An 18,067-nucleotide genomic window follows, 5' to 3' on the forward strand; every position below is an offset into this window, starting at 1 on the left:
GGAAGGATTTGATTCTTTCGGCATTCATGCAGGAACCGGAGTTGTTTGTATGTGGCGTTTAGGCGGTTGGCACAGGGTTCCCATTTCCTGGCTTGTCTTAGCGTCTCTCTCCCGTAGGTGTTCAAAGTTTGAGAGAAGATTTGTAGCTCGGGTGCTCGTTGTTGTGGTTCTGTTCGCCGAGCTAGGAATTTGTGTTGCAGACGTTTCGTCCCCTGTCTAGGTGACATCCTCAGTGCTTGGGAGCCTCCTGTGAAGCACTTCTGTGATCTTTCCTCCGGCATTTGTAGTGGTTTGAATCTGTCGCTTCCGGTTGTCAGTTCCAGCTGTCTGTTGCAGTGGCTGGTATATTGGGTCCAGATCGATGTGCTTATTGATTGAATCTGTGGATGAGTGCCATGCCTCTAGGAATTCCCTGGCTGTTCTCTGTTTGGCTTGTCCTATAATATTAGTGTTGTCCCAGTCGAATTCACGTTGCTTGTCATCTGCGTGTGTGGCTCAAGAATTACAGCAGAAACTGAAACACCTGATCAGCGGATCCAGACACTCTATACAATCAACACAGGAATTCTTGGACATCATCAAAAATACACACATAGACAAGGAAGAAACCATGATCTCATTTGATGTAACGGCACTGTTCACCTCTATCGACAAAACCCTAGCCAGAGAAACAATAGCCAACCTGCTGGACATACAGAACAGACAACAGGACATTGAACCTATCAACAAAGACGGCATACTTAAACTACTGGACCTGTGCCTCACAACACACTTCACATTCAACAACCAAATATATGAACAAATCAACGGCACACCCATCTCTGGACTCACAGCAGAAGCGGTAATGCAAAGATTAGAACAAAGTCTTACCGCAAATTCAACCCAAACTCTGGGTCAGATATGTGGATGACACCTTTGTAATCATTAAAAACACAGAAATAGAGAACACACACCGGCTGATCAAGGCCACACTCACAGGAATCTGATTCACTAGAGAGGAAGAAAAGGACAACCAACTCCTATTCCTAGACGTGATGGTACAGAGAACACCGAATGGAGAATTCACCACAAAGGTATACAGGAAAGACACTCACACAGACCAAGTCCTGAACTACGAAAGCAACCACCCCATCACACACAAAAGAAGTTGCATCAAGACACTGTTCAAAAGGGCCACAACACACTGCAGTACACCAGAACTGCAAAAAGAGGAAGAAGAACACCTATACAATGTATTTGCTAAAAACAGATACCCACGCAATTTCATCAACAGATGCCGAAGGGAAAGACATCGGAACGAGGACATGCCACAACCCAAAGGACTAGCCTCACTATCATACATCAAGAACATTTCCGAACTGACAGCCAGACTACTGCGACCACTAGGACTCATAACAGCACACAAACCAACAGCCACTCTCAGACAACAACTCACCAGAATGAAGGACCCAATACCCAGCATGAGCAAAACCAATGTAGTGTACAAAATCCCATGCAAGGACTGCACAAAACACTACATAGGACAAACAGGAAGACAGCTAACTATCCGCATCCATGAACAACTAGCCACGAAACGACACGACCAGCTATCCTTAGTAGCCACACACGCAGATGACAAGCAACATGAATTCGACTGGGACAACACTACTATTACAGGACAAGCCAAACAGAGAACAGCCAGGGAATTTCTAGAGGCATGGCACTCATCCACCGATTCAATCAATAAGCACATCGACCTGGACCCAATATACTGGCCACTGCAACGGACAACTGGAAGCGACAGATTCAAACCACTACAAATGCCGGAGGAATGATCACAGAAGCTTCACAGGATGCTCCCAAGCACTGAGGATGTCACCTAGACAGGGGACGAAACGTCTGCAACACAAATTCCCAGCTCGGCGAACAGAACCACAAGAGACATGCATAAATTGAGTTTACAAAGGATATGTACTAAAAGAAGATATGTTTGGTTTGTTACTTTATTGAAATGTAAAGTTTCTCTTCCCTCATCAACATGGAAATTGTGCATGTAGAAAACTGCAGTCTTATGGTGGTAATTTAGTTTGTCTCACCATTGAACAAAAGCATGAATTTGATTCTTTACTCAAGGCTATTATTTTGGTGGAGTTTAAGATTTTTTTTTGAGAAATACTAAATCTCAAATTCTGTATACAAATTTATCTTAAGGCCACATCTGTGTGTGTGTTTCCAGTCTCCTAGTTGGCTGTTGTGCTATTCTATTCTATTGTGTGATTAAATCTGTTTAATTATCCTGTTACTTCTTGGGTTCAGTTGTTGATCATGTCATCTGAAGTGCATGATGTAGTGAATTATCAAGTTGCAAAATTATATTAAAGGGATCATTATGTGCCCCACAATATACCAATTTTTCAAAACACTTGTTATAGGAACACGAGTAGACCATTCAATCCATCAAGATTGTTCCACCATTCAATAAGATCATGGCTGTCCTGTGACCTAACTCCATATACCTGCCTTTGGCCTATTTTCCTTAATATCTTTATGTAACAAACATTACCTGTCTAGAATTAACAACTGGTCCTGCATTCACTGTTGTTTGTGGAAGTGTTCCAATTATCTATTACCCTTTGTAGAAGTGCTTTCTAACATCTCTCCTGAATTGTCTGACCCTAATTTTCAGACTCTGCACCTTCGTTCTTGAATCCCCAATCAGTGGAATTAGTTTATTTTTATTCGGCCTTATCTTTTCCTGTTAATGGCTTGAAGAATTTGATCAGGTTACCCTGTAACCTCTAAATTCTGGAGAAAACAGGCCTAATATGTATAGTCTCTCCTCCAAACTTAACCCCTGAAATCCAGGTGCTATTCTTGTAAACTAATGTTGTACTTCCCGCAAGGGCAATATATACTTGTAAAGGTATGATGCCCAGATCTGCTCATGGTATGAGTGGGATCTAACCAGTGTATCCTTGTTCTCCAGTCCTCCAGATATAGAGGCTAGCATTTCATTCATTTTTCTTGATTATTTTCTGCACTGGTTTGTGACATTTTTAAAGGTCTGTGCACCTGAACTCCAAAGTCTGTTTTGGACGTCAGCTTTGCTGGATCCACTGTTAGCTTCCCCGTGACTTTCAGCAAGTTGACCCTCTTCTACTATAAATATGAGGCAAAATAATTATTCACCATCTCTGCCAATTTCACATAATCATTGACAATATCCCCACTTTCAGTCTTTAGTGGGCCAGCATTGTTGCTCATCACCTCATTTCTTTTTATGTAACTGTAAAGTTTCTGTTATTGATCCTTTTAATAATCCTTTATAGGTGCTCTTATAGACTGCTATGTGGTCCTTTTTGTTTTTGTATCTTTCCCATTCAGTAGGATCTGTGCTTTTTTTTGCATTTTTAAGCCCTTTCAGTTTTATGCTGTCCTTTATCTTTTTAGTTATCCACAGCTGTTTTCTGTGAAATGAAGATTCCACGCCCCCCCCCCCAAAAGTATTAGCTGTTTTTGTATGATGTTAAATGTTTCTTCAAATACCCACTGTTCTTCAATTGTTTTACCCAGTCGAGTAGATTTTTCCCCAGTGTACCTTGGACAATCTGTCTCATCACACTGAAGCTCGCCTCGACTATATCTAAAACTCTAGCGACTGATTCATGCTTTTTGTTTTCAAATATGACATTGAACTCATCATGTTATGAGCCCTGACTGTTTGACTCACTTCTCTTCTGTACCCGTCTCAGATTGATCTCTTTCCTCACTATCTCCTGGGTCCCACCCCCCTCTCCCCCGCACCCTCACCTTACTAGTTTAAATCCTCCCAAGCAGTTCTAGCAAATTTCCCTGCCAGTATATTAGTCCCCTTCCAATTTCGGTGCAATCCACCCTTCTTGTACAGGTCACTTCTACCCCAAAAGTGATTCCAATGATTCAAAAATGTGAATCCTTCATCCATACACCAGCTCCTCAGCCATGCATTCATCTGCTCTATCCTCTACGTTTTGTCATTTACATAAATGATTTGGAAGCGAGCATAAGAGGTACAGTTAGTAAGTTCGCAGATGACACCAAAATTGGAGGTGTAGTGGACAGCAAAGAGGGTTACCTCCGATTTCAACAGGATCTGGAGCAGATGGCCCAATGGGCTGAGAAGTGGCAGATGGAGTTTAATTCAGATAAATGCGAGGTGCTGCATTTTGGGAAAGCAAGTCTTAGCAGGACTTATACACTTAATGGTAAGGTCCTAGGGAGTGTTGCTGAACAAAGAGACCTTGGAGTGCAGGTTCATAGCTCCTTGAAAGTGGAGTCGCAGGTAGATAGGATAATGAAAAAGGTGTTTGGTATGCTTTCCTTTATTGGTCAGAGTATTGAATACAGGAGTTGGGAGGTCATGTTGCGGCTGTACAGGAGATTGGTTAGGCCACTGTTGGAATATTGCATACAATTCTGGTCTCCTTCCTATCGGAAAGATGTTGTGAAACATGAAAGGATTCAGAAAAGATTTACCAGGATGTTGCCAGGGTTGGAGGATCTGAGCTACAGGGAAAGGCTGGACAGGCTGGGGCTGTTTTCCTTGGAGCATTGGAGGCTGAGGGGTGACCTTATAGAGGTTTACAAAATTGAGGGGCATGGATAGGATAAATAGACAAAGTCTTTTCCCTGGGGTCAGGGAGTCCAGAACTAGAGGGCATAGGTTTAGGGTGAGAGGGAAAAGATATAAAATAGACCTGAGGGGCCACTGTTTCATGCAGAGGGTGGTATGTGTATGGAATGAGCTGCCAGCGGATGTGGTGGAGGCTGGTACAATTGCAACATTTAAAAGGCATTTGGATGGGTATATGAATAGGAAGGGTTTGGAGGGTTATAGGCCGGGCACTGGCAGGTGGGACTAGATTGGGTTGGGATATCTGGTCGGCATGGACGGGTTGGACCGAAGGGTCTGTTTCCATGCTGTACATCTGTGACTGTATTTGATAAAAAATTCACCAACAATTAGGTTACTGATTTGAGTCTAGCTCATTATTCATTTATCAAATCCAGTATTGCTTGTTACATTCTGGGCATATTGGCAAGACTATGTTTGTCCCTCCCTAGTTGCATTAACTAAATTATTTAAAGAGTCATTCTAAGGGCAATAAGAATGGACCTCATGCAGTGGACTAATTGTATGCAGTCCAAATAATATGAAAGCTTCCTAGATGGTTGTGGCAGATTCTTTTCCCTGCGTGTTGTTGAGCAAATGTCAGTTTTTGTTTAGTGACAATCTGCAAATATTTGCATATTTTCTTGATGTAGGTTTGCTCACCGAGCTGGAAGGTTCGTTTTCAGACATTTCATCAACATACTAGGTCACATCTTCAGTGCGCCTCGAACGAAGCAATGGTAGTGTAGCCCGCTTTCTGTTTGTGTGTTTTGGTTTCCTTGGGTTGGTGACACCATTTCCTATGGTGACACCATTTCCCATACTTTTTCTCAGAGTGTGATAAATGGAATCCAAGTCAATGTGTTTGTTCTGGTTGGAATGCCATGCTTTCAGGAATTCTTGTTTGGCTTGTCCTCGGATGGATGTGTTGTCCTTCCTCATCTGTATGTAAGGATATTGGTGTGAGAGGGTCATGTTGTTTTGTGGCTAGTTGATGTTCATGTATTCTAGTGGTTAGTTTTCTGTCTGTTTGTCCAATGTAATGTTTGTCACAGTTCTTGCAAAGTATTTTGTACATGACATTAGTTTTGCTTGTTGTCTGTACAGGGTCTTTCAAGTTCATTAGCTGCTGTTTTAGTGTGTTTGCGGGTTACCATGATGCCAAGAGGTCTGAGTAGTCTGGCAATCATTTCCGAGATATCTTTGATGTAGGGGAGAGTGGCGAGGGTTTCTGGACATGTTATGTCTGTTTGTTTGGGCTTGATGCTCGGGAATCAGCAGACTGTGTTCATTGAGTACCCGTTCTTTTTGAATACACTGTGTAGGTGATTTTCCTCTGCTCTGCATAGTTCCTCTGTGCTGCAGTGTGTGGTGACTCGTTGGACTAATGTTCTGATGCAGCTTCGTTTGTGGGTGTTGGGATGAATGTTTCTGTAGTTCAGTATTTGGACCGTATATGTTTTCCCATAGACACTGGTTTGAAGTTCCCCGTTGGCTTTTCGCTCTACTGACATCTAGGAAGTGATGTCACCACAGGAAATGACATCACAAACTGAAGGAAACCAAAACACACAAACAGAAAGTGGGCTACATCACCATTGCTTCATTCGAGGCGCACTGAAGATGTTACCTAGTATGTTGATAAAACATCTGAAAACGAACCTTCCAGCTCAGTGAACAAACCTACATCCAGAACCTCAACCTGAGCTACAAATCTTCTCAAAATGTGCTAATTTGCATATTTTCTCAGATGTTAGAACAATGATTTATCTCAGTCATTTCATTTTCTCAAATTATTATGGAAGATAAAGAACTAAATAAGGTATAAAAGCATTGATTGTATGAATAAAAATGCAATATCACTAAAGGTAGTTAAATGAAGATTCTGGAAACATGAAACAAAAATAGAAGTTGCTGGAAAAACTCTGGTTTGGCAGGATCCTCCAGAATGTTGAAATGGGTCACTGGATTCAAAATGTTAACTCCGCTTTCTCTCCGTTGATGCTTTTATGGCTTGCTAAGTTTCTCTAGCAATTTCTGTTTGTGTCCTAGAGACTAATAACGCAAGTTGAGGCCACAAAATATAAACAAACAATTGGGCTTCACTGGGGGGGGGCGGCAAGACCAGAGAGGTCATGTTACATATGGTTAGATTAAATTTGGAATATTCTGCACTATATTGATTTAAGTGTCACAATAAAAGGATATTGAGAGACTGAAAAAGGAAATAAGAATTAAACAGGAATAACTTTAATAAAGATTGGTCAGGCTGGAGATTCTATTTCTGGAAGAACTAACTACAAAGTTAAGTCAGAGTTTCTTAAAATTATGAAGGATTTTAATATGGTTGATGCTTGCACTCTAGTCCAGAACTTTATGTATGAATATCAGCATTGAACAGTGGGGAAAAATGGTCAGTTTTTATATTGTGTACTCTACATGATGCACCTCTGAAATAACCAAGTTTCATATTACAGGAAATGTGCACAGTCTTGCGAGCTGAGGTGGTAAAATTTCGTTTGGGGAAGAAAAAGAGAACAATCTGAATGTAATAATCTTCAAGGAATGAGAATGCCAGAAGCAATGCTTAGAGAATTAAATATCTGTGAAAATCAGGGTTGGCAAGTTTTATGGTGACTAGGGTAGCCATAATAATGGAGATGATAAACATAGCAGGTTGTCATTGCTCTACACCTCACCAGGAGTGACTTCTTACCATTTGTGTTGCAGCATCATTTTTTGTGAAGCTGTTGCAATTTATGGGATTATCATGGCTATTGTCATCAGTAATATGGCAGAGGTATGTGAAATTTTAATTTTAGTGTTACCTGAGATACATTTGTCAAAATCTGACCTGATCCATTTTGTAAAAATACAGTATACCATCTCCATCTTGATTAAAGCTGTAATATGTCTCATTCAATGAGTAATTCCAATTTGCATATAACACTTGCCAATTAGTAATGTCTCTACATTGCTGTCCCCTCAAATATTGAACAGAAACTGGCTTTACAAGGCAATGGCAGTGTTGCTTATCTACATACTTCAAGGTGAAAGCTATCAATGATTTATATAAGTCATATGTTTTTGCCCGTGTAATAATGTGGCAAGGATGGCCCAATATTACTCAAAGTTCAAATCAGAGTGGTGCTGGAAAAGCACAGCAGGTCAGGCAGCATCCGAGGAGCAGGAAAATCGATGTTTCGGGCAAAACCCTCCACTCTGGATGCTTCCTGCCTCTATTCCTGATGAAATGCTTTTGCCCGAAATGTCGATTTTTCCTGATCCTCGGATGCTGCCTGACCTGTGCTTTTCTAACACCACACTGATCTAAACTCTGGTTTCCAGCATCTGCAGTCCTCACTTTTGCCAATATTACTCAAATCTGAGTCACATGTGCTCCCTTGTTTCTGAACATATGCCGCATCTGTATTTCTAAAACACTTGCCTTAAGTCTCCCTGAGTCACATTTGTGCATATTTGGATTAACTGAAATTAACAGAATCTTGGGGCAAATTACCTGACTTTATACTTTGGGTGAAGAATAGTCTATGGTTTAGTGAGTTAAAATTGAGAAACAAGCAAATTAACTTGAATTTTTTTGCCCTAGACATGCTTTACTAGTTTTCTTAGGTATAAGAATGTTGCTTCTTATTTCTGGAACCATGTCTCAGTTTACATGTCGCAACTAATGCCACCTTTAAGAAAAGTATCCCCCAAATTCTTCACCGTTTGAGTATTTCTGTTTATTGTGTAAACAATGCTTTGAGGAGTAGTTAAAAGACTTTGTTAACAAAATAAATAAGATTACCTAATTCCAACAAAAACTGCCTTTTACCAGAAATGCATGACTTTTGTTCAAATTAATAATTTGAAAGATGAGGAACTGGTTGCAAGTATTCAATTTTTACTACAATTTGCTTTTTCTGTTCTGCATAGCCATTCAGTGGCACCACTCCTCAGACAATTGGAGCCAGGAATTATCAAGCAGGTAGGTTTTGTTTCTGTTGTACCAACTTAGTCCTTTGTATGCATTATATTTGAAATGGTAATCTGTAGGCAGGGGTGTTTTTACCAGGAACCATTACTAATTGCTCCAGTTTTGGCAAGAAGGCTGTATAAATAGTGTCATCTCTGTTTCTTACCACTGAACTGGTCTGTGCCCACTCTTTGTGAGTTTTTCAGCTCTTTGGTATGTACAGACCATGTCCAACTAAAATAAAAGATGCAGTTCAGAGAAAATGTATTCAAACCACTGAATAACTGTTTGTAATGCTTCATTGCATAATTAATATCTTAGTACTGTTAGAACATTATACATTTAACACTCTAGGGATGGCTTTTCATAATGGTCACCCTGACTAAATCAGCATGTTGTCTTTCCTTCAAATAAATCTCCTTTATTGGCTGTGGTGATAACCAGAATTCAATCTTGGGGGAGTGAGATGGGGGATTGTAATTGACTTATAGTTTTGGGGGAGGGAAGAATAAGAACAAGAATGGACCGTTCCTTTGAGTCTGTTCTCTTCCTCTTTCTCCACTGCTTCTAGACATGTGAGCAGTGAAACTGAGAGGAAACCTTTGAGCTGTTTGCGATTACATTGTTGCTATCACTGAATAAGTGATGGGTAAAACGGAGTTGATTTGGTTTCCATTTAGTAGATTTCTCAATTCTTTGTTTTCATTTGTAGGGTTCTCCATGTTTGGTGCTGGCCTGACTGTTGGATTTTCTAATCTGTTTTGTGGTATCTGCGTTGGCATTGTGGGTAGTGGTGCTGCTTTGGCTGATGCCCAGAATGCCAGCCTGTTTGTTAAAATCCTGATTGTTGAAATTTTCGGCAGTGCCATTGGATTGTTTGGAGTCATTGTGGCCATCCTACAGGTAAGATGACTTGCTAAGTTTCAGAAGAGGTGATTGGTAATCTGGAGTTTGGATTGTGCTTACTACTGAAATGATCTAGTTTCTGAACCAGGACAGAGGTGTCCAAAACTAGAGAACATAATTTTAATATGAGAGAGGAAAGATTTAAAGGAGCCTGAGGGGCAACTTTTTCCACACACAGTGATACATATATAGAACAAGCTGCCAGAGGAAGTGGTAGAGGTGGGAATAGTTACAAAATTCAAAAGCCTTTTGGACAGGTATGTGGATAGGAAGGGTTTAAAGGGGTAAGGACCCAAATGGAAGCAAATAGGATCAGCTCAGTTTAGGAAACCTGGTCAGCATGAACGAGTTAGGGCCAGTTTCCATGCTGTATATCTCTCTGACCGTATGATCTGCTCTGTTTCATATTATAATGGCAGGATCAGCCTAATTTACTATAATCCCAAACGACCTCATTTGAGCTCTCATCACTTTTCAGTTACTATCAGTGGCTTCTACATACACCGAGATGCCAAGCTCTCCCATTCCACTGCCTCTGCCTCTTAGGTGAACTGACATTTCCTCCAGCTAAGTATTGTCCTAGGCTCCACAATGTGGGCGGCACGGTGGCACAGTGGTTAGCACTGCTGCCTCACAGCGCCAGAGACCCGGGTTCAATTCCCGCCTCAGGCGACTGACTGTGTGGAGTTTGCACGTTCTTCCCGTGTCTGCGTGGGTTTCCTCCGGGTGCTCCGGTTTCCTCCCACAGTCCAAAGATGTGCAGGGTCAGGTGAATTGGCCATACTAAATTGCCCGTAGTGTTAGGTAAGGGGTAAATGTAGGGGTATGGGTGGGTTTCGCTTCGGCGGGTCGGTGTGGACTTGTTGGGCCGAAGGGCCTGTTTCCACACTGTAATCTAATCTAATCGAATCTAATGTGCATACTGCTGCTAGCACTTCTATCTCACGAGGCATGTTTTAGTGAAGCCAATTGCTTGGTATCCTTGACAACTTGCTCAAAGTTCCAAACATCCTTCCTCAATAGATTTTCACCCCTCCACTTGGCTAATTCCAGCAACACATTTTCAGCTCTGATCTCCAGCATCTGCAGACCTCACTTTCTCCTAATTGCTACTGAAACCCATTTCAAGTTGCCTTGAAATGTTGAAGTTCTAATAGCCTATAACTCTTTTAACCAGCCTAATCCTATCATGCCAATTTTTCTTGACCATTGTTCCTGTCCTTGCCAACTTGCATTGTCTTCCGCTCACTTTTTTAAAAATCTCATTGTGATCAACCCCCTTCGAAGTCTTGCTATTTCATAAATCAGCAAACTTCTCCAGCTCTGTCACCACCTTAGAAGTTTCTATTCTTCTCATTCAGGCCTTTTTAATCCTGCGATTTATCAGCCATGTCTGCCCTCTGTGTTTACAATGTTCTCAAATTTCTCTGCTTCTCCATCTCTCAGCTTTTAAAAGCTAGCTCTTTCACCAAAACTTTTGATCACAATTTTTATTTCAGGAAAACATTCATTGTTTTGCTGACAGTTCTGTAAAACAGATGTTTGCTTCTTAAAATCATTATCTATTATCATTACGGCTTTGTTTTTGTGTGAATAGAATGTGCAGAGTTATGTCACGGACACTTATTGGTTCAATCTTAATATCCTATCCATTTTGAAAAATGTTGAATATAGGGTTGAAAGGGAATTATACCCTTGAATGCGAATTACATTGCTTTATCAATGTAGAAGGAAGAATATATAATCTGTTTTTTAGTTAATAATATTATTTCTGTTCATTTATGCAAAGTTATAAATTACTTCTGCACTCAAGTTATTGCTATAAAATAATTATTTTTTTTGTAACAGACATCTAAAGTGAAAATGGGAGATTAGCCATCATGAAGACATTGAAAATCCGAATTCTGGCAATGAGACCAAGATTTGCTGTATATAATTTATTTAAGTGTACATTTTTCCAACATATTTGTGGTTTTTAACCCACCATTTGCTGAGGCGTGATTGTGACACAGTCTGAAGTGATTCCTGATCAGTTCTGCAAAATGGGCCAGGTGCTGTCCAGCAGTATTCCGTAGTTTAGTCTGTATTCTGATTAACATGCAAATGTGTAACCCATTTCAGATTCTAAATGGGGTGGAATAATGAGACAGAATGTTGAAGACTACTCTTGCTGTCTCTTATAAATAGAGAGATTTATTTCTTATGGCCTTGTGCAAGACAGCAGCTGAAAATACCTGTGTTGAACTGTGACGATGATAAAGAACCATCTGATAGATTTGCATTCGAGTTCTGTGGCTTCCAGTCATCAAATCTGCAATGGATGAGTTAAACAAAACTCACTTCCCATCAATTTGTGTACCTAAGTTGCACCTTTGTATGTTATATGTTTCTTGTAAATGTAATGGAGCAACTTGAGTGTTACACCGCAATGATAACCAGAAAAAATAAAGTACATGTTTATATGTGGGTTTGCATCAAGCATTCACTTTCTGCACCCATCCTGCTCTGCTTTCCCCACTATACTTTTAAGAGAAACCAATTTTTATTAAATTTTGTGCTGGTCTGTTTTCATTTGCCTGCCTATTCATATTTGTATCTGGGTTGGATTAGTGCTTTCAACCATACCAATTGAATCGGAGTATTGGATTACTGAGAAAAAGTATCATTTCAGTGACTAGGGCAGTAAAAGTGTGTTGTACAACAGTGTTTAGGTCTCTTCACACTGAATCAGCTTTGGATAAATCAGGAAATATAAACAGGCTGTAACTGCAAAGGGGAAAAGTAAGGGGTGGAGAAACTGAAAAGGTCTGGCAGTATCTATGGAGAGAGAAACCGTTAATGTTTTAAGTCCTATAGGACCTGAGTTTCTCCAGCACTTCGTTATTTATTTCATATTCCCAACGTCCACCGTATTTTGTTTTTGTTATAACGAGTATTTTTTAAGCAGTAATGAAGATATAATATTTGAAAAAGTTAACTCCATCTAACTTGAGCTAATCAGTTGATCTGCCTCCTTTTGCGAGTAACAAATTTGTTGACTTATGCGGAACGATCATGACTAATGGAGGCAAGTGATGGTTCTGGTTGAGTGTGAAATGCTCCTTTATGAACTGTTCTTGTAACCAACATGACTCTCTCTGCTGAGTGGAAGTTTAATCTGAAAATTTTCTCATGAATGTTGCCCTTCCACCTTAATGGATAAAAGTTTTGTGCCCGTTATAATTGCATATTATGCTTGCTTTTTTTTAAAATTTAACTGCAAGAACGTGTTAAGTCTCTTTGCCAATTAAGTTTTACCAACTTGACACATATCTTTCCTGTATTATAGAGGGAAAAATCTTGTGACACACTGAGTTATCAAATTAAATTTGGCATTTTCCCACAAGATACTAGGACGGATGATTAAAAAGCCTAGTCAAGTGGGTTTTAAGAACTTCCTAAAGAAAGAGAGAGACGTGGCAGGATGCAGGGAACTAGTAGCAGAGGCATGACTGCCTGTGTGGATCGGCTAATATCAGGGATGCCAGAGAGGTCAGAGTGGGAGGAGACAAAACAACAAATGCTAGAGATCACAGCGTATCAGGCAGCATTATGGAGAGAGAGCAAGGTATCATTTTGAGTCTCGATGACTCTTCGTGGGTGTTGCCTGACCCACGATGATCTCCAGCATTTATTGTTTTCATTACGGATTCCAGCATATGCAACAATTTGCTCCTACAGAATTTGAGGACTTCAGCTATCTCAGGTGTTTGTAGGGCTTGAGGTGATTCAAGAACGAGAGATGAAACAATGGAGAGATTTGAAAACCATGGTGAGAATTTTTAAGATGTAACTGTTGCTTAACCAAGGAACTGAATTTTTTTTTCCCCAAGTTTGAGAATGAATTGACACCTGAAGTAAATTATTTAATATCAAAATGTTTAGGACATATTATCCCTGTTTCCAATTTTATCTGACACTTAAACATCTGATCAGTACTCCACTTATTTGGGGGCGGGGGGGGGTGCACATTGGAAACAATGTTCTAATCCCCCAAAACTGATTCTGTGTTGAAAGTAGGAATTTTCTTAAACTATTTGTTTATGCGCAGTGGTCCAGATTTTGAGGTACTAATGACTCTGAAACTGTCAATACTCACAGCTATCATTTCTATGAAATTCTCAACAATTCTGGAGTTGGTACATGTGCAGCATAACAGGAAATCCAGAGATTGATGTCTATGATTCTACATTTCTCCATAGGATTTACTTTTCACTCAACTACAACTTGCAGTATTGCATCCTGTTTAAGCTGCTGCACTTTGGGAGATTGTGAACGTGTTGAAGCAAGTACAGAAATGATTCAGGAGTGTGGTTCTAGGAGTGAGCAGTTTCAGTTGTGAAGATAAATTGAAGTTAGGATTGTTTCCCTAGTTAGCAAACACTGGGACAGGGGAGGGGTATTCAAAATCATGAAGGTAAATATGGAGAAACTGCTCCCACTTAAGAGCAAGAGGGCAAATTTACTGAGTTTAAAGAGTTTACTGTTAAGTGATAAGTCAAAAATAATTTTCACAGATTAAGTTTAAATGTTTGCAATATCGTGTAAATCAGTGAAAACATTGAAAAGAATAGATCTGTTCACTGAAAAGGAAGATGTTGCAGTTACAAGGAAGTAGGAAAATGTTGATAAGGGAATTTGTCAGTGAACTGATTTACAGACAGTGAACCATTGAAAATGCAAATTGTTTTTGGATGAGGTGTAACTGGGTTTCTTTTTAGTGGTGTGGTAAATACATAATCACTGCTGCAAAACCTCCCCGGCTGTGGAATCTCAGACCTCTCCATTGTAAAGATTCAACTCTACTTTTAAAAAAAAAAATCAGGTTCTACCTCTGGCCTATATGTCCTAAATATTTATTTCAGCTTCTGTAAACTGTAATTAAAAGTGAAGCATGATTAGTGCACTGTGGTCTGAGAATACTTGAATATGGTTTCTTATCCTTGACATTACTGCTGGATGCCTGAAAATACCTTGAATACAAAATTCAAGCCAGGAAAGGGGAAATCGGCACCACAGATATTGCTACCTCTGAGAGGGAGCTTCCTTTAAGGTCAAGGCTGTGATTTTGCTGTTGATGACAAAATTCAAAGTATATGAGTGCTTGGTTTATCCACTCTTGAGCTAGATCCATAATGTAACTGGTGCATTTACCTGATATTCTGTTATGGTGTATATTTTCTGTAAACTGAAACATACCATAGTTTTTACTATTTTGGTATTATGTTGTAGAGATTTGTTTCAAATACTTTTATGCCATTGTAGTCTTTCAGTTCAAAACTTGATTTTGAATATGTGTATATACGCATTAATGCACATCTGCTAGTAGGTGCAAGCAGAAGAAAGGTATTGCACTGCTTTCTTGGATAGATATTGATAATTAGCTTCACTCTTCATTATCTGCCTTGAATTCTTAATTATATATGATCATCTGCCAGCTTGTACAAGATGTACTACCTAAATGCTTTGTGTTATGCTGCCTTTTCATCTGTGTTCAAGTGCACGTGATAGTCTTTGAGCCATAAAATGATAGACAAAAATCAGTTAAATCAAATCAAGCTAAAGTTTTTATTACTTAACATTGTGGCATTTTTGTTGACCCATTTATAGATCTGTTTATTTTAAAACATTTTCTAAAGTTTTTCCCTTATCCGTCTATAGAAATTCAGTTTTGCATGTCTGTTTTCAAATGTAACTTAATGTGCTGCTGTAGACTGTTTTTCTTAATTTTGTGATAGTTATGTGATGCAGCCCAGTTTAGGGGGCACTTTTTCTGTTTATGGATTTGTACTTCAATTTGTGAAATAATTTTACAGTTGTCTTGGAAATTTATATTTTGATTTCCAGTTAGTCCTAAACTTGAGAACTAACTTTGCTACTAGCTGGACACATCATGAAGTAAGTTGAAGATGAGACAGAATATTTGCAAATGGATGCAACAGTTTGAAACTGCGCTTTAATAGTACAAATGTTCAAATCGCAAATGATAGTTAAAGCATTTATTTTTCAAGTATATTTGAATTTATTTTTTGAAGGGGATGTGGAAAAATAATTTATGAAGCCAAATTGAAATAGTAATTATACCTGAATCTGATTTCAAATTTATTTTGGACAATGACATCTGAGATTAGATACCTGCATCATAAGTGGTACTGCACTGTAAAGATTGCAATTACTTTGATTCTTGCATTTGATTTGACACCTTTTGATGAAATGACTGACTATAAAAACATTAGCCAGCAGCAGGATTTGTTCAAGGAACTCTGCATTTTTTTTTCTATACTTTTTAAACCAGGCATGAATTGGAAATGTAAACTATGACTATTTGAAAATCTTTTCCACGTTGGCATGAGATCAGTTAGTTTATAATGGAAACCATTACATTAACCTCCACCTGCCATGATGTGAAACTTGGGGTGCATTGTATGTAAACTCGTATTTTAGATCTAAAACACTAGGATGAGAGGGGCAAAATAGTTACAATTCAGTGAAAACTTCTAAAACAAAGGACTTTGGTTGGGTCTAATGTCTCTCCCTCCTCTTTCTTGCTCCAACCCTCTCTGGCATGTAAGTCCATTTGCATTTTGGAGCAAGCACTCAAACAGATTTGTGGAATTTTTGTTATTAATCAAGTAGATTCTCATTGAATTATTTTCATCTGGGATTCTTTATGAACAGTTCAACAGAACCCAAGGTGCAATGGATTATATCACCTATAATAAAAAGATGGAGCAAATTAGCTTTTAAGTAACAATGATGTGTAAAGCTAGAGTGAGTTTTCGTGATTGTTCAAGCACGCAATTGTAGAATATTTTCAAAGCAAATAAAAATGCTGTCTTGGTAAACCTGGTTAGCTATGTTCAACAGTAGTTTGAGTCTTGAAATGGAGACATGTCTTCCTATAACCATATGTAAAGAGAATGATGTTACAAGTTAAATTGCAGTTTTTGATTGAATAATTATCTGTATATAATGCTCTAGTTTAGCAGGCAATTAATAGAGTGGATTAAATGGAGCAACCTACTGCATTCTGGTAAATCCTACTGAACTAAATATAGTAACCAGCCCCTTGCATCTATTTGATAGAAAATCTGCCAGAATAGTTCCTGCAGATTTGCAGCAGAAGATTTTAAATCGATCATGAGCCTTTCTTATCTCCTTTGTAATGTACATGTTCTTGCAGATTCTTGTATGAAATGTTCATCTCCAATCAAGGAATTATAACTACTTTGTGTAAAAATAGCCAGAAAATTACTATCTGATTTCTTCATGATGGATGATACTAATTATTTCAAATGTTCTGTGATTATGTTGAAATGTGCAACTGATAAACTTTGTAGAATGCCATTTGGGAATGTATTCTATGTCGGCACTGTACAGGGTTCAACTTGCAAAATGTCTGAAACAAATTAAATTGCGGAGGAACAAAACTGCTGTAGTTTAATTTTGTTTTTTGAGATGACTAGTTGTTTGAAGTTCCTTCAAAGTTTTCAAATTAAAATCGGTCTTGTTAATTGGTACCTCCACTTGCTGTTTCTCATTGAGTGCTAAAGAGTGACGGGATAGTTGAGAAGGTTTGATGTTTTGCAGAATAAATGAAAATGGCTTTTTGCCTATTAAAAATTAATCTATCCAGAAATGTCCTGAATCTTCTCTGTATAGCAACATCCAATTGTTCCTCAAATATTTAAGGTTTGACATTGCTGCTACCCTACAGGGAAATCTATTACACATTATTCACTGTGAAGAATACCTGATTTTTTTTCAATTTGTACTTGTTTTCCTTATCCAACTCTCGACTTAAATCATTTTGGAATCACTCTTCCAGAAATGTAACTATCTTTAATTTTATACGGTAATTACATCAGATTTCTAGTCAATCTTTAGTTTTCTGAAAGCTGGTATCTTGATATAATTTTGAAGTCCAAGATCTTCAAATTTAACTTCATGCCCTGATACTACAAATATTTATCTACCTCTTCTCACCACCTGTCTTTAAGAAATTAAATTAATTTTATTTATTTACTTTATTTTTTAAATTTATTTAATTTCTCTTTTTTTTCAATAAAATAATGGGTGTGTATTGTCTCTTCATCCGTTTGGAGGGTTTACTAATCAGAGTTAAAGTAAAAGTATGGTTTATGTTATACCTTCTAGACACAGGGTATGCAGTTACTAATATCAATTGATATGGTTTGATAACATTTAATTAGTAACAAATACAAAAATAATCAAAGGATACCAGTTTGTGTGTTTTTGCTTTAAAATGGTGTCTGAATGTGCAGCCTGGAATTCCTTTGTGGGCTTGGATTGGTAAGCCAGCCAGTAATTGAGGGATTGTTGGCAGCTTATTCTCTTTAAAATTCTCTTGCAAAATCTTCCTGAGGAAGTTTTCCTGAATTTTAACTTACAGCGAACAATATAGGTTGCTTTTTTTCAGGCCAAAGGCTTTTCTTTGTAGCTTGACTGCTATTACAAAATTGTAAAATTAAAAAGGCAGTTGGGTTCAATAT

General features: G+C 38.6%; 1 protein-coding gene across 1 annotated transcript in view; it reads left to right on the top strand.

Annotated features, from left to right (window-relative positions):
- Window positions 1–17,074, top strand: part of atp6v0b (ATPase H+ transporting V0 subunit b) — a 35,047-nt gene extending 17,973 nt beyond the window's left edge. The window contains exons 5-8 of the mRNA XM_043699062.2: window positions 7,361–7,430; window positions 8,570–8,621; window positions 9,322–9,512; window positions 11,364–17,074. Coding sequence (XP_043554997.1) covers window positions 7,361–7,430; window positions 8,570–8,621; window positions 9,322–9,512; window positions 11,364–11,390 — 340 coding nt within the window. The 3' untranslated portion in view covers window positions 11,391–17,074. The remainder of the gene's footprint in view (window positions 1–7,360; window positions 7,431–8,569; window positions 8,622–9,321; window positions 9,513–11,363) is intronic.
- Window positions 17,075–18,067: the final 993 nt, after the last annotated feature.

This window comes from Chiloscyllium plagiosum, unplaced genomic scaffold (genome assembly GCF_037043375.1).
Source record: "Chiloscyllium plagiosum isolate Xiang-an unplaced genomic scaffold, Cpla_swu_hap1 HiC_scaffold_9, whole genome shotgun sequence".
Classification (NCBI taxonomy): domain Eukaryota; kingdom Metazoa; phylum Chordata; class Chondrichthyes; order Orectolobiformes; family Hemiscylliidae; genus Chiloscyllium; species Chiloscyllium plagiosum.